At 48.0% G+C, this 24,453-nt stretch overlaps 1 protein-coding gene across 2 annotated transcripts in view; it reads right to left on the bottom strand.

Moving 5' to 3' along the window:
- Positions 1-2,685: 2,685 nt before the first annotated feature.
- CIMIP1 (ciliary microtubule inner protein 1) overlaps positions 2,686-24,453 on the bottom strand; it is a 34,707-nt gene continuing 12,939 nt past the window's right edge. For both annotated transcript variants that reach the window (XM_056547476.1, XM_056547477.1), the window contains 3 exons: positions 11,156-11,237; positions 3,475-3,579; positions 2,686-2,980 (listed from right to left, as the gene is read on the bottom strand). In XM_056547476.1, coding sequence (XP_056403451.1) covers positions 2,825-2,980; positions 3,475-3,579; positions 11,156-11,237 — 343 coding nt within the window. In that variant the 3' untranslated portion in view covers positions 2,686-2,824. The remainder of the gene's footprint in view (positions 2,981-3,474; positions 3,580-11,155; positions 11,238-24,453) is intronic.

Below are 24,453 nucleotides of genomic sequence, written 5' to 3'. Positions count from 1 at the left end.
CACCGGACCACCTCCTCACCGGACAGCCCTGCAGGACCGGACCAGCGCCGAGCGGAGGTGAGTACTCAGAACTAAAGGGGGTGAGAGGGGGCTGGATGATGTTGAAGGCCGCAGTGGTCTTCAACCTGCGGACCTCCGGAGGTTTCAAAACTACAACTCCCAGCAAGCCCGGACAGCCGATGGCTGCCCGGGCTTGCTGGGAGTTGTAGTTTTGAAACCTCTGGAGGTCCGCAGGTTGAAGACCACTGCGGGTGGGGGAGTTCACTCGAGTATAAGCTGAGGGGGGTGTTTTCAGCACGAAAAATCGTGCTGAAAAACTCGGCCTATACTCGAGTATATACGGTATTTAACAAAATATACATTTTTTATAACTACATTTTAATTAATGTTTAATAAAGTGTGTGTGTGTTTCACTTTTTTTTCTCTCAATTTTTTTTAAATTTTTTAGGTATTACTGCTACTCCCAGCATGGAACAGACTGTTCAATGATGGGAGTAGTAGTACCTGTACTAATAGACATATCTCCCCAGGTGTCAGTCTGACACTCAATGCCATCGTCCATAATATAGAAGAGATGCAGCTCTATACAGCGCTCACATCTCTGCACTATACTCCGGCCAGTGGTATGAATAGAACATCACTCATTCATATTTTCTGCCCAGAGTTGTGATTGGCCGTATGGTTGCAGCCAATCACAGCTCTCAGAGGGAAATATGAGTGAGTGGCCGGAGTATAGTGCAGAGATGCGAGCGCAGGAGAAAGCCGCTCTGCATCTCTGCTATAGACAGGACGATCGCAGCGGGTGTCAGTAATAGACAGATTGCAGTGAGTGTAACTTCTGATACTTGTTGCGATCTGTCTATTAATGCAGGTACTACTTCTTCCAGCATTGAGCAGAGTGTGCTCCATGTTGGGAGTAGTAGCACCTCCAGTTAAGGACACATCACAACGGATGTCACTCCCGAGACTCGCTGCGATCCTCCTGTATAATGTATAGATGCAGCGGCCTCTCTTCTATGGTCCCCTGCACTGACGTGTATATATACACCTATTCCTATTTCCCACAGAGAACTGTGTTTGGCTGGAACCATCTGGCCAATCACAGCTCTCTGCGGGAAATATGAATAGGTGTATATATACGTCAGTGCAGGGGACCATAGAAGAGCGGCCGGCCACATCTATACATTATACAGGAGGATCGCAACGGGCGATCTGTCAATTAGTACAGGTACTACTACTCTCATCATGGAACAGTGTGTTCCATGCTGGGAGTAGTAGTACTAACTAAAAAAATTTAAAAATAAAGAAAAAAAGTTAAAAACACACACACTACATTTTTATTATTGTCGGCTATATATTTAGGTCCCTGCCCGCCCACATAAATTGATCCCTGTTTAAAAATTTATAAAAATTTTGTAATAAAAAAGAAAAATTTTGTAAGATACAATTTTTTCCTTCACTTCTGTATCTTTTTTATTTAATTTTTTTTAATGGTGCCCTACGAAATGTTATTAAAAAGGTATTTCCATCACTTTTTTGGATCGCTAAATTCCAAAAAAGAATAAAAACCACCTGAAAAACACCAAAGTTAAAACCCACATATCGTTTTTCTTGGCGTTTTTTTACTCCCATAGACTTCTATGGGAGAAAAACGCCACGATTTAAAAAATCGCCAGTGGCTCAACATGCTGCAATTTTGGAAAACCGCCAAGGAGCTGAAAAAAAGTGAAAAACACCAAGTGGGATAAGAATTTTGCGATTTCTCATTGATTTACAGCTAACATCTGGCTGCAGCGTTTTTTGGCCAAAAAAAGGCCATGCGGCCGAATTGGCGTTTTTCTTGGCATTTACAAAATAAAAAAAACAAACAAGTAGAAACTTAGCCTTATATGGACAATCTTTTCAAGTGGTATTTATGGAGGATGGGCCTTATGTAAAAAAAAACTGAATATGTACTCCTCATATGGCAGGGCCTTAAAGGGGTTCTCTGTGGAAATCAACTTATCCCCTATCCACAGCATAAAGGATAAATGTCTGATACCAGGGGGTCTGACCACTGGGATCCCCTGCAATCTCCTGTACAGGATCCAGCAATTTACCTGTCCTCTGAGTGCTCAGGTCCCCACCCTCAGAGACAAGCTAGAGTGAAGCGGGCCATCATTCCCGCCCTTCATGGAAAAGGGGGGGCCGGAGCCTTGAGTTGCTGGGCACCATACAAAAGATTTTCCAAAAATAGGGCCACATGTGTCTACAGGTTGTGTCTGATATTGCAGCTCATCTCTACTGAAGTGAATAAGACTCTGTGTACAGGTGTGGCGTTGTTTATGGAAGGAAGCAGCAATGCCTTTCTAATCCTAGACAAATCTGACAATGTCTATCCTGATCCTTGTGACGACAAACATGGTCTCCGAGCCTCAATGAACATCTGGCAGGGAACAGGTTAACATGAAATAATTGCGGATTGGCCCTGGTGCTGCCATTTCTGTGGAAATCCATTTTATGAATGTGTTGAGATGTATCATAGAGGTGTTAACCTCCCCGCCTGGAGCGTCATTTCCATCAGCTTTGTTCTGCGCTAACCTTTACTGCCATAATGTAAATAGTGGGATATGCGGCTGGAGGAGAGATGATCTCAAATCAGTTTTTTAGCTACAATGTTTGCGCTAGCCGCTCATTCTCCATGCAGATTATTAACATTTACTCATCTCATCTCCAGTGTTTATTTTCAAAACGAGAAAAAAGAATAGAAATTTCATGACTTGAGTTTTACTGTTTCATTGCTTCCATTTGATCCTATTGGGGGCTGGGCAGACTACTAATACATTTAGGCGATCCCTTCTGCCGGCCAGCTCATACTCTTGCAAAAGTCGCCCTTGAGATGCCGGGTTTTGCCGTAACGTTCCAGTTGTAGGGATGGGACAGTCGATCTCCAGCCAATCAAGCCTTGGGTTGTCTGGGGAAGGGCAGGTGATGGGTCAACCTAGATGGGGGAAAAATTATACTTCTATAAACACCTGTACAGACAGTTTAAATGTGTCGGGGCAGAATACACACTGTTTAGCTCTGATGACTATCTAGACCAGTGTTTCTCAAGCACGGTCCTCAAGACCCCCCAACAGGTCATGTTTTCAGGATTTCCTTAGTCTTTTACAGGTGATATAATTGTGATGATGCCTGATTCACTGACCAGAATTGTGTCACCTGTTAAAGACTAAGGAAATCCTGAAAACATGACCTGTTGGGGGGTCTTGAGGACCGTGCTTGAGAAACACTGGTCTAGACTGGACTCAGTTGTACAGTAACTAATCCTCAGCTCTGAAATTTTTTTGCTCAGGTTGAATTTTCAGCCACTAAATATAAACACAGAATTCACTGACAGCAAGCAGAAATCTTCAAAAATGTTGTTTCAGCTTGTCTTACTCCCTAACTATGATAACTACACCCCTTTCTGTACAGTCTGCATAGGGTTCTCACCTTAATGTACTGTTCCATTGGAGTCACTATCCGAACGTTCATGTGGTCAGGGACTTTGCTTTTTGGTGCTGTCTCTTTAGCTTCCATGATGTTTTCAGTTCTCGACTAAAAAAATACCAAAATGTTTTATTTGGTGGTTGCTTCTTGAGGACTTATGGTGTTGCCCTATGGTTTGAGGTCTGTATTAGTTAATGGGATCTGGGGTCTTCATTGGATTAGTGGGTCTTGTGTGGGCCTGTATTGATTTAGCTCAGGCCTGCACAATACATTGCCTACCAAAGGATTCCTAGAAAGTGAAAATCATGTTAACGAAGGTCCTAGTCTAGTGACTAGACTAGGACTATCCTTGACAATACAGTGTTTGCTTCACTGCAGCTACTCAGTGATAATGGGAATAGTGGATGCACACGCAGCTGATGTTGGCTATCCCCGCCCTCGATGTCAAAAAAGTCCATTGGTTCCATTCCCTGCCACTTACGTTGGCGTCACAGAGCAGTCAGTGATGATGTCGTCACATAGCTGCATCGCAGGAAGAGGGTTACGGAGCTGATTGGTTTGATGTTAGTATAGCTTTTTTGTGTGTATGAAGGGAGCACAACAAATGGAAGTAGGGGATGGATTGACTATCCACCTATTTGGGGGGGTCTGCCGATTAGTTATTTAATGGGGAAACTCTATCCCTTTGAAGGGGATCTGCATTGTTACCTAATTGGGGGGGGGGAGGGTCAACCTATCTACCTTGGGTTGGAGTCTTGTTACGCCGTGCGCTCCGGGTCCCCGCTCCTCCCCGGAGCGCTCGCAGCGTTCTCTCATTCGCAGCGCCCCGGTCAGACCTGCTGACCGGGTGCGCTGCGATATTACTCCCAGCTGGGATGCGATTCGCGATGCGGGACACGCCCGCTCGCGATGCGCATCTCGGCTCCCGTACCTGACCCGTTCCCCGTCTGTGTTGTCCCGGAGCGCGCGGCCCCGCTCCTTAGGGCGCGCGCGCGCGCGCGCCGGGTCTCTGCCATTTAAAGGCCCGCTGCGCCGCTGATTGGCGCAGCAGGCCTAATCAGTATTCTCACCTGTGCACTCCCTATTTATACCTCACTTCCCCTGCACTCCCTCGCCGGATCTTGTTGCCATTGTGCCAGTGAAAGCGTTTCCTTGTGTGTTCCTAGCCTGTGTTCCAGACCTCCTGCCGTTGCCCCTGACTACGATCCTTGCTGCCTGCCCTGACCTTCTGCTACGTCCGACCTTGCTCTTGTCTACTCCCTTGTACCGCGCCTATCTTCAGCAGTCAGAGAGGTTGAGCCGTTGCTGGTGGATACGACCTGGTTGCTACCGCCGCTGCAAGACCATCCCGCTTTGCGGCGGGCTCTGGTGAATACCAGTAGCAACTTAGAACCGGCCCACCAGCACGGTCCACGCCAATCCCTCTCTGGCACAGAGGATCCACCTCCAGCCAGCCGAATCGTGACAGTAGATCCGGCCATGGATCCCGCTGAAGTCCCACTGCCAGTTGTTGCCGACCTCACCACGGTGGTCGCCCAGCAGTCGCAACAGATAGCGCAACAAGGCCACCAGCTGTCTCAACTGACCGTGATGCTACAGCAGCTACTACCACAACTCCAGCAACAATCTCCACCGCCAGCTCCTGCACCTCCTCCGCAGCGAGTAGCCGCTTCCGGCCTACGATTATCCTTGCCGGATAAATTTGATGGGGACTCTAAGTTTTGCCGTGGCTTTCTTTCGCAATGTTCCCTGCACTTGGAGATGATGTCGGACCAGTTTCCTACTGAAAGGTCTAAGGTTGGGGACCGCAATGCGGTCCGCTCTGGGACCGCAATGACCCCGTCACTGCCTCTGTACACTCCTTCTTCACGGAGATTCGAAGTGTCTTTGAGGAACCTGCCCGAGCCTCTTCTGCTGAGACTGCCCTGCTGAACCTGGTCCAGGGTAATTCTTCTGTTGGCGAGTATGCCATCCAATTCCGTACTCTTGCCTCCGAATTATCCTGGAATAATGAGGCCCTCTGCGCGACCTTTAAAAAAGGCCTATCCAGCAACATTAAAGATGTGCTGGCCGCACGAGAAATTCCTGCTAACCTGCATGAACTTATTCATCTGGCCACCCGCATTGACATGCGTTTTTCCGAAAGGCGTCAGGAGCTCCGCCAGGATATGGACTTTGTTCGCACGAGGCGTTTTCTCTCCCCGGCTCCTCTCTCCTCTGGTCCTCTGCAATCCGTTCCTGTGCCTCCCGCCGTGGAGGCTATGCAAGTTGACCGGTCTCGCTTGACACCTCAAGAGAGGACACGACGCCGCATGGAGAATCTGTGCCTGTACTGTGCCGGTACCGAACACTTCTTGAAGGATTGTCCTATCCGTCCTCCCCGCCTGGAAAGACGTACGCTGACTCCGCACAAAGGTGAGACAGTTCTTGATGTCAACTCTGCTTCTCCACGCCTTACTGTGCCTGTGCGGATATCCTCTTCTACCTTCTCCTTCTCTACTATGGCCTTCTTGGATTCCGGATCTGCAGGAAATTTTATTTTGGCCTCTCTCATCAACAGGTTCAACATCCCGGTGACCAGTCTCGCCAGACCCCTCTACATCAATTCTGTTAACAATGAAAGATTGGACTGTACCGTGCGTTATCGCACGGAACCTCTCCTAATGTGCATCGGACCTCATCACGAAAAAATTGCATTTTTGGTCCTCTCCAACTGCACTTCCGAAATTCTTCTTGGATTACCGTGGCTTCAACGCCATTCCCCAACCCTTGATTGGTCCACAGGAGAAATCAAGAATTGGGGTACTTCTTGTCTCAAGGACTGTCTTAAACCGGTTCCCAGTACTCCCTGCCGTGACCCTGTGGTTCCCCCTGTAACCGGTCTTCCTAAGGCTTATATGGACTATGCTGACGTGTTCTGCAAAAAGCAAGCTGAGACTTTACCTCCTCACAGGCCTTATGACTGTCCTATTGACCTCCTCCCGGGTACTACTCCACCCCGGGGCAGAATCTATCCTCTGTCTGCTCCAGAGACTCTTGCCATGTCAGAATACATCCAGGAAAATTTAAAAAAGGGGTTTATCCGCAAATCCTCCTCTCCTGCCGGAGCTGGATTTTTTTTTTGTGTCCAAAAAAGATGGCTCCCCACGTCCTTGCATTGATTACCGCGGACTTAATAAAATCACGGTAAAGAACCGCTACCCCCTACCTCTTATCTCGGAACTCTTTGATCGCCTACAAGGTGCCCACATCTTTACCAAACTGGACTTAAGAGGTGCTTATAATCTCATCCGCATCAGGGAGGGGGACGAATGGAAGACTGCATTTAACACCAGAGATGGACACTTTGAGTATCTGGTCATGCCCTTTGGCCTGTGCAACGCCCCTGCCGTCTTCCAAGACTTTGTTAATGACATTTTTCGTGATCTCTTATATTCCTGTGTTGTGGTTTATCTGGACGATATTCAGATTTTTTCTGCCAACTTAGAAGAACACCGCCAGCATGTCCGCATGGTTCTTCAGAGACTTCGAGACAATCAACTTTATGCCAAAATGGAGAAATGTCTCTTTGAATGTCAATCTCTTCCTTTCCTAGGATACTTGGTTTCTGGCCAGGGACTACAAATGGACCCAGATAAGCTAGCTGCTGTGTTGGATTGGCCACGCCCCTCCGGACTCCGTGCTATCCAACGTTTTTTGGGGTTCGCCAATTATTACAGACAATTTATTCCACACTTTTCCACTATTGTGGCTCCTATCGTGGCTTTAACCAAGAAAAATGCCAATCCCAAGTCCTGGTCTCCCCAAGCGGAAGACGCATTTAAACATCTCAAGTCTGCCTTTTCTTCTGCTCCCGTGCTCTCCAGGCCTGACCCATCTAAACCCTTTCTATTGGAGGTAGATGCCTCTTCAGTGGGAGCTGGAGCTGTCCTTCTACAAAAAAATTCTTCCGGGCATGCTGTTACTTGTGGGTTTTTTTCTAGGACCTTCTCTCCGGCGGAGAGAAACTACTCCATCGGGGATCGAGAACTACTGGCCATTAAATTGGCGCTTGAGGAATGGAGGCATCTGCTGGAGGGATCAAAATTTCCAGTTATCATATACACTGATCACAAGAATCTCTCCTATCTCCAGTCTGCCCAACGGCTGAACCCTCGCCAGGCCAGGTGGTCGTTGTTCTTTGCCCGTTTTAACTTTGAAATTCATTTTCGCCCTGCCGACAAGAACATTAGGGCCGATGCCCTCTCTCGTTCCTCGGATGCCTCTGAAGTAGAGCTCTCTCCGCAACACATCATTCCTCTTGACTGTCTGATCTCCACTTCTCCAGCCTCCATCAGGCAAACTCCTCCAGGGAAGACCTTCGTTTCTCCACGCCAGCGTCTCGGGATTCTCAAATGGGGACACTCCTCCCACCTCGCAGGCCATGCGGGCATCAAAAAATCCTTGCAACTCATCTCTCGTTTTTATTGGTGGCCGACTCTGGAGACGTACGTTGTTAATTTTGTGCGGGCCTGTACTGTCTGTGCCCGGGATAAGACTCCTCGCCAGAAGCCTGCTGGTCTCCTTCATCCTCTGCCTGTCCCCGAACAGCCTTGGTCACTCATTGGTATGGACTTTATCACAGACTTACCCCCATCCCGTGGCAACACAGTTGTTTGGGTGGTCATTGATCGATTTTCCAAGATGGCACATTTTATTCCTCTTCCTGGTCTTCCTTCAGCGCCTCAGTTGGCAAAACAATTTTTTATACACATTTTTCGTCTTCACGGTTTGCCCACGCAGATCTTCTCGGATAGAGGCGTCCAATTCGTGTCTAAATTCTGGAGGGCCCTCTGTAAACAGCTCAAGATTAAACTAAACTTCTCTTCTTCTTATCATCCCCAATCCAATGGGCAAGTAGAAAGAATTAATCAGGTCCTGGGTGACTATTTACGGCATTTTGTTTCCTCCCGCCAGGATGACTGGGCAGATCTTCTACCATGGGCCGAATTCTCATACAACTTCAGAATCTCCGAGTCTTCTGCTAAGTCCCCATTTTTCGTGGTGTACGGCCGTCACCCTCTTCCCCCCCTCCCTACCCCCTTGCCCTCTGGTTTGCCCGCTGTGGATGAAATGACTCGTGATCTTTCCACCATATGGAAAGAGACCCAAAATTCTCTTTTACAGGCTTCATCCCGGATGAAAAGATTTGCCGATAAGAAAAGAAGAACTCCCCCCATTTTTGCTCCCGGAGACAAGGTATGGCTCTCCGCTAAATATGTCCGCTTTCGTGTCCCCAGTTACAAACTGGGACCACGCTACCTTGGTCCTTTCAAAGTCTTGTGCCAGATTAACCCTGTCTCTTACAAACTCCTTCTTCCTCCTTCTCTTCGTATCCCCAATGCCTTCCATGTCTCTCTCCTTAAACCACTCATCATTAACCGCTTCTCTCCCAAACTTGTTTCTCCCACTCCTGTTTCCGGTTCTTCTGACGTCTTCTCCGTGAAGGAGATTTTGGCCTCCAAGACGGTCAGAGGGAAAAAATTGTTTTTGGTGGATTGGGAGGGCTGTGGCCCAGAAGAGAGATCCTGGGAACCTGAGGACAACATCCTGGACAAAAGTCTTATCCTCAGGTTCTCAGGCTCCAAAAAGAGGGGGAGACCCAAGGGGGGGGGGGGTACTGTTACGCTGTGCGCTCCGGGTCCCCGCTCCTCCCCGGAGCGCTCGCAGCGTTCTCTCATTCGCAGCGCCCCGGTCAGACCTGCTGACCGGGTGCGCTGCGATATTACTCCCAGCCGGGATGCGATTCGCGATGCGGGACGCGCCCGCTCGCGATGCGCATCTCGGCTCCCGTACCTGACCCGTTCCCCGTCTGTGTTGTCCCGGCGCGCGCGGCCCCGCTCCTTAGGGCGCGCGTGCGCCGGGTCTCTGCCATTTAAAGGGCCGCTGCGCCACTGATTGGCGCAGCAGGCCTAATCAGTATTCTCACCTGTGCACTCCCTATTTATACCTCACTTCCCCTGCACTCCCTCGCCGTAATCTTGTTGCCATTGTGCCAGTGAAAGCGTTTCCTTGTGTGTTCCTAGCCTGTGTTCCAGACCTCCTGCCGTTGCCCCTGACTACGATCCTTGCTGCCTGCCCTGACCTTCTGCTACGTCCGACCTTGCTCTTGTCTACTCCCTTGTACCGCGCCTATCTTCAGCAGTCAGAGAGGTTGAGCCGTTGCTGGTGGATACGACCTGGTTGCTACCGCCGCTGCAAGACCATCCCGCTTTGCGGCGGGCTCTGGTGAATACCAGTAGCAACTTAGAACCGGTCCACCAGCACGGTCCACGCCAATCCCTCTCTGGCACAGAGGATCCACCTCCAGCCAGCCGAATCGTGACAAGTCTGCTGATTGAGGGAATACCTACCTACCTAAGGTGGGAGAAAATAGTTCAAAATGGCAGCTACCAAGAAGGAGGGAGTACAACCTACCTACATGGCTTCCTACCTACCTTTATTGGGTGTCTACCATCTATGGGGGCATAGGGGGAAAAACTTCTATGTAGCAAGTACAAGAGGAGCCACTAATATTGTAGGGGCATTAAGCACTAGGGAGGGCATTATTACCATTTGGGGCTATAACAATAGGGAGTCTGTATAAAGGTGCTAGAAAAGTGCTTGGGCAATTTTGCAGAGAAGAGTCCTGTCTGGAAGTCCATATGGTGGTCTGGGCCAAAAGTCCATGCCAATTAATCTCATTGGTCAAAAACACAAAAGAGAAACACCCCCTAATAAGAGGCACATATTTAGTGTTTAGTGTCACAGTTTTCTGAAACAGTTTCACTGTGTTTAAAACACACTAAAAAAAACACTACAAGTCTAAAAAAATCTTATCTTAAAATAGATTAGATTAGGATTGGGAGGCCCACTTTTGGGCCTACACATGTATAAAAACGCCCCTGTATGTGGGGCATGTCAAGTTAAAGTTTACCGTTTTCTAAATAAAATATATTCATTTTGAAAATATCCTTTCTCCTGATATTCCTGGTCAGTATTGGTTTAATAGGCCTGGCCTGGGGTCTGTATTGGTTTAGGTGGTCTGGAATCTATTGGTTTAGGGGGTCTTGTTTTCAGTTTGTATATAGGCCTATAAAAGAAATAAAAAGCACTCCATAGTGTAAGATATATTCAATGTGATTTAGCGCTTACCAGAAGGCGTTGTGCAGATCATACACAACACTGGACAAGGTAGATAGCAAAACAAGTATCCTTCTGCAGCCTTCCTGCACTAAAACCTGTTATCAAACAAACTTTCCTCCAAAGAATAGCAGGACTCTGCTGAATTGACTGAATGGACACTGTGTTTCACGGCTACAGACACTTTCTTAGAAAAAGGAACCTGGGTAATAAAGTCATTGGTTTACTTATGGCCCTGTGAAAGTCATTTCAGCGCTGGCTAAGTCCTACTATTCTTTGGAGGAAAGTTTGTTTGTATATAGGATTGACACCTTACAAACAGCAAGATTCTAAGGACTCACTCGGTTGAGCTCACTTTTTGTGTTCCCCTGATTGGCAGTTCAGGGAGGTATTAAATGGTTACACAATGTCTTAAGACATTTAACAGCTGCTCTTATTTATAGGACACCAGCTCTGGAGGGGCATGCCTCTCAGTATTAGCATCACTCGCCACTGTGCCCGGTTGCTGTCAGTGAATTTTTACCTCATTGTAAGGTGTGGTGAGGAAGCCCCAGTTCTCCGGCCATGACTTTGTTGTTTCCAGTTCTTTTTTCACATGTGCTTTCCTAAACATACACAAACATACAAAAGATTAATGGGTCTTATGTGAGTTTGTCACATTTATTAGCAGATTGCAGGGGGAGTAGGGGAGGGTCTCACCGTTAGGCCGGGTTCACACGGTAACATTTCTGCACTGAATTCTGCATGGAATTCTGCTTGAAAAGTCTAGATGAATTTATAGCCAATACACTTCAATGAAATTACTGCAGCGGAAATTCTGCTGTGTGAATGGGACAGCGGAATCCCATTGAAGTCTATTGGCTATAAATTAATTGAGAATTTTTGTGCAGAATTCAGTGCAAAAATTCTGTCGTCTGAACTTGGCCTTAGGCCGTGTTTACACAACGGAAGTTCCACATATCTGCGTGAATTTTGCATCCACATTAGTTATGTGCAGAATTTCCACAGTTTTTTATTATTTGCGGAATTCGTGCGGGATGTATGCAGATTCTGCATGATTCCGCAGCTCAGTAAAAGATAGACTTTATTTAAACAGTCAAAGTTTGTGCGGATTCTGCACGGAAACTGTATGCACTCCGCTAGCATTCTGTACAAATTCTGCACGACTTTGGCAGAAAGTCAGCCCCATTGACTTCAATGAGATTCCGCAGCTGAAGTCCTGAAAAATATAAGACCAGACTTATATTTTTCCGGACCACGGAAAACAGAATTTCAGCAGCGGAATTCTGCAATGCTGTGTGAATGACGGAATCCCATTAACCACTTAAGGATTCAGGGCGTACCTGTACGCCCTGAGTCTGCTCCCTTTCTATAACGTGGGGCCATGGTATGGCCCCGCATCATAGCGGGTCAGGCCCGGCCTAACAACGGCCGGGACCCGTGGCTAATAGCGTGCGGCACTGATCGCGGAGCCGCGCTCTATTGACCCTTTAGACATGGCGTTCAAAGTTGATTGCCGCGCCTAAAGTGAAACTAAACTACTCCTGGCTAGCTCAGACGTCACCGCTGAGGCAAAATCGCGGTGTCCTGAACAGCTGTAACACACAAGGAGGGCCTCTACCTGCCTCCTCGCTGTCCGCTCGCTGAATGACTGCTCAGTGCATGAGATCCAGGCATGAGCAGTCAAGCGGCAGAATCATTGATCAATGTTATCCTATGGGATAACGATGATCAATGTAAAAGATCAGTGTGTGCAGTGTTATAGCCCCCTATGGGAGCTATAACACTGCAAAAAAAAAAAGTGGAAAAAAAAAGTTAATAAAGATTTAACCTCTTCCCTAATAAAAGCTTGAATCACCCCCCTTTTCCCATTTAAAAAAAAACTGTGTTAATAAAAATAAACATAAGTGGTATCGTCGTGTAAATATATATCGTTAATTAAATCGCACAGTCAATAGCGTACGCGCAAAAAAATTCCAAAGTCCAAAATACTGTATGAAAAAATGAATAAAAAGCGAACAAAAAGTCAGTTCAATACAAAAATTGTACCACTAAAAACAGATAATGGCGCAAAAAATAAAAAAGTTATAGGGGTCAGAAGATTACAATTTTAAACGTATTAATTTTCTTGCATGTAGTATGTAGTTTTCCAGAAGTACAACAAAATCAAACCTATATGAGTAGGGTATCATTTTAATCGTATGGACCTACAGAATTAAGAGTAGGTTTCATTCTTACCGAAAAATGTACTGTGTAGAAACGGAAGCCCCCAAAATTACAAAATGGTGTTTTTTCTTCAATTTTGTTGCACAAGGATTTTTTTGTCTATTTCACCGTAGATTTTTGGGTAAAATGACTGATGTCATTACAAAGTAGAATTGGTGGTGCAAAAAATAAGCCATCATATGGATTTTTAGGTGCAAAATTGAAAGAATTATGATTTTTTAAAGGTAAAGACGAAAGTGCAAAAACAGAAAAACCCTGTGTCCTTAAAGGCTTAAAGTTAATAGGCAATAAATTTAGGTGGAATTCCATACTGAATTTCCATCATGTGAACATGGCCTTAGGGTACTTTCATGTTGGTTGCATATTCTATTAAGCCCTGTTTACACAGCAAATTTTTCCACTGAATCCATATGCATTATATGCATAAATCTGCTTTAAAAAAGCCTCCTGGGATTTTTAATGGGAATCCACACTATAGTTCGTATGTGACCTGTCAGTTATTGACACTTTTACACATGGATACTGCATTAGGTTGCAAGGATGTGGAGTGGCCCCATTGTTTGAGGTTAGTCTACATCCAAAACATTTAGAATGAGTAACTCTCACCCCTCTCGGGGTATATGGCTTATTTCAGCTGTATTATTGTAGTGTTTTTTTTTTCTTATATTGTCAATAAATTTCTCCATTTTACACTAGAATGAGTAACTCTCTTGGATTTCATGGGGCCTTACAGAACCAGGGATGTGAATGAGATTTTGGTCTGTTTTTTTTTTTTTTTTTTAAACCTTTCTCAGTTTTTTTTTTATGTTTATTTTATTATTATGTTTTTTTGCTACGTTACATTATGCAACTTACAAACCAACAATTTTTTTGGGTGGATGAAAAGTGCCCCAACACACATGTGGCAAAAAGGTACAAAACATAATTTTTTAAACTGTAACAGAAAATTTCATTTTTTTTGTCTTAAAATTAAATGGGCACTGTCATGAAAACAAAAAATTGATATGTTGTAGTACTTAAGTACTACAACATATCTCTAATATAGTTTAATTAAAAAAAGTGATTTTAAAACAGTTTAAAATCACTTTTAAATTCAGCCACTAGGGGGTCGCCCTCCTAGTGGCCGAATGCATTCAGCAGTGACGTCGCCACTGAATTTTGACTCGAAGCCTGGCAACGAGTCGAAATTCAATCACTGCTGTGCTACCGCCTGTCAATCAGACAGGCGGGAGCGAGCGCTTGAAAGGAAGAGGACGCGTGCAGGCTCGGGGACAAGGTAAAGTATTATGTTCACTGTATTATGTATACATGTATTATGTATATGTTCAAGTATTAAGTATACTGTTCACCTATACAGTATGCCTCCAGTTTCCCCACTACAACTCCCAGCATGCCCTGGGAGTTGTAGTGGGGAAGCCTGGAGGGACACTGAATAGGTGAACTGAGGGGGAGTGGGTTGACTGGAGCGGCGGGGCCGGGGGGGTTGCGGGCTGCGCGGCGGGGAGCGGTATGTGCTCCGTGTTCGTCTATACAGGGTGCCTCCAGTTGTTTCCCCACTACAACTCCCAGCATGCTCTGACAGCCAATAGATGTCAGGGCTAGCTGGGAGTTGCAGTGGGGAAACAGCTGGAGGCACCCTGTATAGGTGAACTATGGGCGGAAATGCCGGCCCCAGCAGGCATCAGTGACGTGGTGCCTGCTGGGGAAGTCTGCCTGGTAGTGAGCACGCTACCAGGCAGACAAAAAAGCTTTTTTAATATGTAAAAAGAAAAATTAAAGGCAGGGAGGGGGTTAGGGATAGATGGGTAATATGCAGGGACAGAAAAAAAAAAGTGAGGTGGGAGCTACCCTTTAAGAATTTCATCCAATAGAATTTGACAGCCTTTTCCCATTTAGTTTAATAAAACTCAATATAAAGAAAAAAATTAATAAATCCCACAATGCACAAAATACCTATCCAGCAACACAAAATAAATACTAAAACGCCATATAAACATACTTCTCCAACAGCAGTAAAGAAACGGCAAAGTGCAGCGTAAAATACCTCTCCATCTTTTCTTGTAGCTCTGTGTTGTGCAAGTCATCCGTTTCTCTTACTAGAAATGTCTAACTAAATAACCTATTTTGGGTTGTTTTTAAAGCGCCCACAACTGAATGTGACCTGATTGTTATTTTAAAGAGTGCTTGTCATCAAACCATATTTTCTAAACTAACTCAGACCCGGCGTCCCGCTGTTGGAGATTTTATGCACCCCGAATAAAAGAAGTATGCACGACATCAGAACCGTGAGTGCCTTCTGTTACTCTCTTTTCTCTGCTAACTCACATTATATTCACTAACTACTCCTAACACCCCTCCTCCCTAAAAAAAATTCTGAGCTTTAAAAAGCTGTGAATCATACCTTTCTCCTTCCTCACATTGTGTGAGCTCCCAGCAGGAGAAAGTGGGCGTTCCCCAGCAAGGGTGACGTCACTGCAGCCTGCTAGAGCTGTGCCCAGTCATGCCCTGCATGCACTTTCTAAGTTTGGACTTCTGCAAGACCGGGTGGAGACCAAATCAACTGTTTGGGAACAGAACAGACCCACATAGTTTTTTCAATCACATTACAAAGATATATAGGTTGAGAATTTTAACAGCGAGTAAATAGCTAAGTGTTTTATAATTACATAAGGAACAATATTTTAAAAGTTTATTTTGGTGACAGGTACTCTTTAAAGTTTTCTATTTAACTCTGAATAGTTGGTTGTGTTTACAAATCATTCAACAACAAATAATAGAAAAGCTGAATAAATAAATACATATTAAAGGGGTACTCCGCCCCTAGACATCTTATCCCCTATCCAAAGCATAGGGGATAAGATGTCAGATTGCCGGGGTCCCGCTGCTGGGGACCCCGGGGATAGCCGCTGCAACACCCTGCTATCCTTACTGCGCAGAGCGAGATCGTTCTGCATGTAATGACGGGCAATACAGAGGCCGGAGCATCGTTACGTCACGGCTCGTGGTGTCACGGCCCGCCCCCGTCAATACAAGTCTATGGGAGGGGGCGTGGCGGTCGTCACGCCCCCTGCCATAGACTTACATTAAGGGGACGGGCCGTGTTGTCATGAGGGGGCGGAGCCATGACGTCACGCTGCTCCGGCCCCTGTATCGCGAACTCGCTCTGTGCAGTAATGATGGCGAGGTGCCACAGCGGTGATCCCCGAGATCCCCGGGGGACCGTGGCGATCTAACATCTTATCCCCTATCCTTTGGATAGGGGATAAGATGCCAGGGGCGGAGTACCCCTTTAAATATTAATAATAAGGGAAAATTGTAAATTTTTCATGTGATAAGAAACAGATTTGTGTTGGTTATTTCAGGAATGGAATGCTATAGAGCCACTATTGTAAACTTTTACACCGCCTGCAGTTTCTTCATGGTGTGACCCTACACATTGCTACAGAGGTGAGTGCCGCTACGTATGTGTAGGGAGAAGCCGCTAGCTTACAGTCACATGTCTCAGCACCTCTAGAGAATGAAGCCTGTTGTTTATTAGTAAGAGTACAGTAAGTATAAGGCCGGCCTTTGTGAGAATACCAAAGAATTGTGCCGTGTTTAGAGCCAATTCAGTGCTACAGTGTAAATGACGAGAAGGAAATTGCTTCACGTCTCTGGAGATGTATGGTGGGTCCTGTGATGTTTGTTCTTGTGAGAATGTTTGGGAAAACCTGAAATACTTTTATTCTAGTATTTACTATGTGTTCATACATGTCCTATTAATATTACTGTTACTGACAATGTTTAATGCCACTATTTAACATGTGCTATAAATATATAACATCATTATTATTATTTTTATTATAGTATTTTTTTTAAAGTTTATATGTTACTAAATCTTCTACGATTAGACACATTTCTTTTACTTACAATAGGCACAGTGCCCATTTGCCCTGGATATTACTTTGTTAGCACAATATTTTCATGAATCTTTGTTATGTATATCCATAGGCGTGCGCACAGGGTGTGCCGGGTGTGCCCAGGCACACCCTAATCCAGTGGCGATGCGGCCCGCACCGGGTGACACCAAGATGCTCCGCAGCACCCCCCATCTGTGCCCGACCGTCCTTCACCAGCCCAGACCCCCGCTGTGCGGTGCGCCTGTCCGTCAGGCGCACCGCACAGCGCTGCCTCCTGCTCCTGTTTGTGCCCCGCCCCGCTCCGCTCTGGTTCACCTTCAGTTGGTCCGGTCATGTGACGGCGCGTTACTGCCGTCACATGACCATCAGGACGTCACGCTGTATTCAAGGACGCCGGCCCCAGAGCGTGACGTGACGGTACGCGGCTCGCAGGATTACCGCGCTGAGTGAGTGAATGTTATTTCAATCTGCCTACTGGGTCTGGCGGGAGGGGGTTAATCTGGGGCACCGTACTATCTTCCTACAGGGGGGGGGGGGATAGGGTTAATCTGGGGGGGTACTGCATTCCTACATGGGGGGAGAGGGGGTTAAACTGGGGGGTACTACCATCCTACTGGGGGGGGGGGGAGGGGGTCATCAGGGGGGTATTACCTTCTAACAGGGTGGGGGATAGGGTTAATCTGGGGGGTACAGCATTCCTACAGGGGGGGGAGAGGGGGTTAAACTGGGGGGTACTACCATCCTACTGGGGGGGAGGGGGTCATCAAGGGGGTACTACCTTCTAACAGGGTGGGGGGATAGGGTTAATCTGGGGGATACTGCATTCCTACAGGGGGGAGAGGGGGTTAAACTGGGGGTTACTACCATCCTACTGGGGGGAGGGGGTCATCAGGGGGGTACTACCTTCTAACAGGGTGGGGGGATAGGGTTAATCTGGGGGGTACTGCATTCCTACAAGGGGGGGGAGAGGGGGTTAAACTGGGGGGTACTACCATCCTACTGGGGGGGGAGGGGGTCATCAGGGGCATATTACCTTCTAACAGGGTGGGGGATAGGGTTAATCTGGGGGGGTACTGCATTCCTACAGGGGGGGAGAGGGGGTTAAACTGGGGGGTACTACCATCCTACTGGGGGGGGAGGGGGTCATCAGGGGGGTACTACCTTCTAACAGGGTGGGGGGGATAGGGTTAATCTGGGGGGTACTGCATTCCTACAGGGGAAGAGGGGGTTAAACTGGGGGGTACTACCATCCTACTGGGGGGAGGGGGTCATCAGGGGGGTACTACCTTCTAACAGGGTGGGGGGATAGGGTTAATCTGGGGGGTACTGCATTCCTACAGGGGGGAGAGGGGGTTAAACTGGGGGTTACTACCATCCTACTGGGGGGGAGGGGGTCATCAGGGGGGTACTACCTTCTAACAGGGTGGGGGGATAGGGTTAATCTGGGGGGTACTGCATTCCTACAAGGGGGGGGAGAGGGGGTTAAACTGGGGGGTACTACCATCCTACTGGGGGGAGGGGGTCATCAGGGGGGTACTACCTTCTAACAGGGTGGGGGGATAGGGTTAATCTGGGGGGTACTGCATTCCTACAGTGGGGAGAGGGGGTTAAACTGGGGGGTACTACCATCCTACTGGGGGGGGAGGGGGTCATCAGGGGGGTACTACCTTCTAACAGAGTGGGGGGATAGGGTTAATCTGGGGGGTACTGCATTCCTACAGGGGGGGAGAGGGGGTTAAACTGGGGGGGTACTACCATCCTACTGGGGGGGAGGGGGTCATCATGGGGGTACTACCTTCTAACAGGGTGGGGGGGATAGGGTTAATCTGGGGGCTACTGCATTCCTACAGGGGGGAGAGGGGGTTAAACTGGGGGGTACTATCATCCTACTGGGGGGGGAGGAGGTCATCAGGGGGGTACTACCTTCTAACAGGGTGGGGGATAGGGTTAATCTGGGGGGTACTGCATTCCTACAGGGGGGAGAGGGGGTTAAACTGGGGGGTACTACCATCCTACTATCCTACTGGGGGGGAGGGGGTCATCAGGGGGGGTACTACCTTCTAACAGGGTGGGGGGATAGGGTTAATCTGGGGGGTACTGCATTCCTACAGGGGGGGAGAGGGGGTTAAACAGGGGGGTACTACCATCCTACTGGGGGGGTGGGGGTCATCAGGGGGGTACTACCTTCTAACAGGGTGGGGGGATAGGGTTAATCTGGGGGGTACTGCATTCCTACAGGGGGGGAGAGGGGGTTAAACTGGGGGGTACTACCATCCTACTGGGGGGGAGGGGGTCATCAGGGGGGGTACTACCTTCTAACAGGGTGGGGGGATAGGGTTAATCTGGGGGGTACTGCATTCCTACAGGGGGGGAGAGGGGGTTAAACTGGGGGGTACTACCATCCTACTGGGGGGGGAGGGGGTCATCAGGGGGGTACTACCTTCTAACAGGGTGGGGGGATAGGGTTAATCTGGGGGGTACTGCATTCCTACAGGGGGGGAGAGGGGGTTAAACTGGGGAGTACTACCATCCTACTGGGGGGGGAGGGGGTCATCAGGGGGGTACTACCTTCTAACAGGGTGGGGGGATAGGGTTAATCTGGGGGCTACTGCATTCCTACAGGGGGGAGAGGGGGTTAAACTGGGGGGTACTATCATCCTACTGGGGGGGGGAGGAGGTCATCAGGGGGTACTACCTTCTAACAGGGTGGGGGATAGGGTTAATCTGGGGGGTACTGCATTCCTACAGGGGGGGAGAGGGGGTTAAACTGGGGGGTACTACCATCCTACTATCCTACTGGGGGGAGGGGGTCATCAGGGGGGGTACTACCTTCTAACAGGGTGGGGGGATAGGGTTAATCTGGGGGGTACTGCATTCCTACAGGGGGGAGAGGGGGTTAAACTGGGGGGTACTACCATCCTACTGGGGGGGGAGGGGGTCATCAGGGGGGTACTACCTTCTAACAGGGTGGGGGGATAGGGTTAATCTGGGGGGTACTGCATTCCTACAGGGGGGGAGAGGGGGTTAAACTGGGGGGGGGGGTACTACCATCCTACTGGGGGGGGGAGGGGTCGTCAGGGGGGGGTACTACCTTCTAACAGGGTGGGGGGATAGGGTTAATCTGGGGGGTACTGCATTCCTACAGGGGGGGAGAGGGGGTTAAACTGGGGGGTAATACCATCCTACTGGGGGGGGAGGGGGTCATCAGGGGGGTACTACCTTCTAACAGGGTGGGGGGATAGGGTTAATCTGGGGGGTACTGCATTCCTACAGGGGGGGGGGAGAGGGGGTTAAACTGGGGGGTACTACCATCCTACTGGGGGGAGGGGGTCATCAGGGGGGTACTACCTTCTAACAGGGTGGGGGGATAGGGTTAATCTGGGGGGTACTGCATTCCTACAGGGGGGGAGAGGGGGTTAAACTGGGGGGTACTACCACCCTACTGGGGGGGGAGGGGGTCATCAGGGGGTACTACCTTCTAACAGGGTGGGGGGATAGGGTTAATCTGGGGGCTACTGCATTCCTACAGGGGGGAGAGGGGGTTAAACTGGGGGGTACTACCATCCTACTGGGGGGGGGAGGGGGTCATCAGGGGGGTACTACCTTCTAACAGGGTGGGGGGATAGGGTTAATCTGGGGGGTACTGCATTCCTACAGGGGGGGGGGGAGAGGGGGTTAAACTGGGGGGTACTACCATCCTACTGGGGGGGGGGGGGGTTAATCTGGGGGTACTACCTGCCTGCTGGAGGGAGGGGGTTAATCTGGGGGTTACTACCTGCCTGCTGAGGGGAGAGGGTTAATCTGGGGGTACTACCTGCCTGCTGGGGGGAGGGGGTTAATCTTCGGTACTACCGGTCTACCGTGGGGGGAGAGGGTTAATCTGGGGCCCCGAGTAGGCAGGTAGTACCCCCAGATTAACCCCCTCCCTCCCAGTAGGATGGTAGTACCCCCAGATTACCCCCCCCCCCCCCAGTAAGAAGGTAGTACCCTCAAATTAACCCCCTCTTCCTGCCAGTAGGAAGGTAGCACCCCCAGATGCTGGTGGCCTCCATGTCTATTTTGCTTTTGTAGAGAACTGTACTGCACCTAATGTGGCGAATTATACCGCACCTAATGTGGGGGAACATACTGCACCTAATATGGGAACTATACTGCACCTAATGTGGGGAACTATACTGCCAACCTAATGTGGGGGAACTATACTGCACCTAATGTGTGGGAACTATACTGCACCTAATGTGGGGAACTATACTGCACCTAATGTCGGGGAACTATACTGCACCTAATGTGGGGGAACTATACTGCACCTAATGTGGGGGAACTGTACTGCCAGCCTAATGTGGGGGAACTGTACTGCACCTAATTTGGGGGAACTGTACTGCACCTAATGTGGGGGAACTGTACTGCACCTAATGTGGGGGAACTGTACTGCACCTAATGTGGGGGGAATTATACTGCACCTAATGTGGGGGGGGAACTATACTGCACCTAATGTGGGGAACTATACTGCCAACCTAATGTGGGGAAACTGTACTGCACCTAATGTGGGGGAAGTATACTGCACCTAATGTGGGGGAAGTATACTGCACCTAATGTGGGGAACTATACTGCACCTAATGTGGGGGAACTATACTGCACCTAATGTGGGGGAAGTATACTGCACCTAATGTGGGGAACTATATTGCCAACCTAATGTGGGGGAACTATACTGCACCTAATGTGGGGGAACTATACTGCACCTAATGTGAGGGAACTATACTGCACCTAATGTAGGGGAACTGTACTGCACATAATGTGGTGAACTATACTACACCTAATGTGGGGGAACTGTACTGCACTTAATGTAGGGGAACTGTACTGGTGCAGTACAGTTCCCCCACATTAGGTGCAGTACAGTTCCCCCACATTAGGTGCAGTACAGTTCCCCCACATTAGGTGCAGTACAGTTCCCCCTCATTAGATGCAGTACAGTTCCCCTTCATTAGGTGAAGTACAGTTCCCCCACATTAGGTGCAGTACAGTTCCCCCACATAAGTTGGCACCTAATGTGGGGGAACTGTACTGCCAACCTAATGTGGGGGAACTGTACTGCCAACCTAATGTGGGGGAACTGTACTGCCAACCTAATGTGCGGGGACTTATACTGCACCTAATGTGGGGGAACTATGCTGCACCTAATGTGGGGAACTATACTGCCAACCTAATGTGGGGGAACTATACTGCACCTAATGTGGGGAACTATACTGCACCTAATGTAGGGGAACTGTTCTGAACATAATGTAGGGGAACTGTACTGCACTTAATGTAGGGGAACTGTACTGGTGCAGTACAGTTCCCCCACATTAGGTGCAGTACAGTTCCCCCACATTAGGTGCAGTACAGTTCCCCCACATTAGGTGCAGTACAGTTCCCCCTCATTAGGTGCAGTACAGTTCCCCTTCATTAGGTGCAGTACAGTTCCCCCACATTAGGTGCAGTACAGTTCCCCCACATTAGGTGGCACCTAATGTGGGGGAACTGAACTGCACCTAATGTGGGGGAACTGTACTGCCAACCTAATGTGGGGGAACTGTATTGCAAACCTAATGTGGGGGAACTGTACTGCCAACCTAATGTGCGGGGACTTATACTGCACCTAATGTGGTGGGACTTATACTGCACCTAATGTGGGGGAACTATACTGCACCTAATGTGGCGGGACTTATACTGCACCTAATGTGGGGGAACTATACTGCACCTAATGTGGGGGAACTATACCAACTGTGTGCGTATATATATGCATATATATATCCAAAATAAAGAAACTCCAGCAGCACACCGTTGTAGTGAAAAACAAATGTGAAGTTTATTCACCCAAAGTCTTGCGACGTTTCAGCCGTCCAATTGCAGCCTTTCTCAAGCATATATATATGCACGCGAGCAGCGTGAGTTTGTGCTTTAGGGTGCACACCCTAATGCAATAGGCTGCGCACGCCTATGTGTATATCATACCTGAAACACTTATGGTGTGGGTACATAATAAATGTAACTATAAATTGTGCATAAGTATTTACCTTTGGGTATGTCCAAACATTGCAAATTTGAAATGCGTTGCCGGACTTTGTCTCTGTGATGGTTAAATCTATGCACATATTGTATAAACAAGCTATTCAGCTGTATTGATGGATTATCAGATTATGGTTTATCAGATTATGATTAAGTTTCTACTTTTTTTTTGGGGGGGGGGGGGAGGGGGGGAAAACACCAAGAAAAACGCCAATTCTGCCGCATGCCGTTTTTTCGGCCAAAAAACGCTGCAGCCAGATGTTAGCTGTAAATCAGCAGGAGCGCAGCAGGAGGGGAAAGAGAGGCCAGCTGCTCCTCCAGCCACCCAAGACCCCTCCGGAGGGCCTCCTCTCTCACCCTTCGCGGCAGGTCATTAATGGACTACATCAGGTAGGGAGCTCTGCAGCCAACTTCTTCTCTGGCCACACGCCGACTGTGCCCCCTACTTCTGCCCCCAGCCTTTTAACGGGGTGTTAAAAGGCTGGGGGCAGAAGTAGGGGGCACAGCCGGTGTGTGGCCCAGCTACGTGACTAGGTCCTCTCCGTCCTCCTGTTAACCCCTACCTGACCCCTGCCTAAGTCCACACCTTAACCCCTGCCATACCTGCATAATCCCCCTGTCATGCGTCGCTCCGGTCCTATACTATCCCCTCCAGGGCTTCCTGACCTTTGGTAAAATCCTCAGCATGTCAATTTCTGCAGCGGAAAGGCTTCACATATATTCTGGATGCATTGACAAATAGTGAGGACAAAAGCCACAATTGCCTATTTCTGTTTCAAATTTTTTTTTTTTTTTTATTGAACATTTTAGAACATAGAAAGAAACAAAAGGTAAACATATATAGCTATGTCAAAAAGTTAAGCACATTCAGTTGTTCATTGATTGTCCATAGTAGAGACAAAGTTAGGTATAGAAGTAAAGAAACGTGTCTCCAATGGTGCTGTAGGTTATGTAATACAGTCTCGAATATACGTAGGTTTGGTGGACAATGTAACCATTCAAAGAAATAGAACATCAACTGTTACAATTGAATGAACATTAAAAGCAGGTAACTCTTTAAACAGGAAAAGGAAGGGAAAGGAAAGAGGAGGAAGACGAGGAAAAATAGGTAAAGAATCCCAAAATTTTTATAAGCCTACTTGATTAATGAGCTAGCGCATTAAGGTGGTTTGAGCAAATTCTTATCCACGGTTGCCATAACCTATCTAAAGAAGGGATCCTGTCTGTGTTATACGCTATTGCTCTTTCGCATTTATAGGATTGGTTAAGTAACGAGACAAGTTCCTCAGTTGATGGGGATGTCTGTGATTTCCAATGCCTTGTTATGATCAATTTAGCAAGAACTAATACTTTGCATATTATGAGTCTTACGTTGAGGGGATATTGGTTTGTGTCTAAGAGAAGTATGGCAGTAGAGGGGGTGAGAACCCGTGTGCTATTTGACAGTGTTTGAATAAGAGATGTTACTCCTGTCCAATAATCTTGTAGAACTGGGCATGACCATAGGATATGTAACAGGGTGCCTTGGTGACCACAAGAGCACCAACACAGTGGTGAAGATGTAGGGAATAATGAATGTAGTCTTGATGGAGTCATATACCATTGAAGGCGTGACTTAATTGCTGCCTCTAGGTGGGAAACGCAAGATAAA

The sequence above is a fragment of the Hyla sarda genome, chromosome 12, assembly GCF_029499605.1.
Source record: "Hyla sarda isolate aHylSar1 chromosome 12, aHylSar1.hap1, whole genome shotgun sequence".
Lineage (NCBI taxonomy): Eukaryota > Metazoa > Chordata > Amphibia > Anura > Hylidae > Hyla > Hyla sarda.
This window is presented reverse-complemented; position numbering and strand designations above follow the sequence as displayed.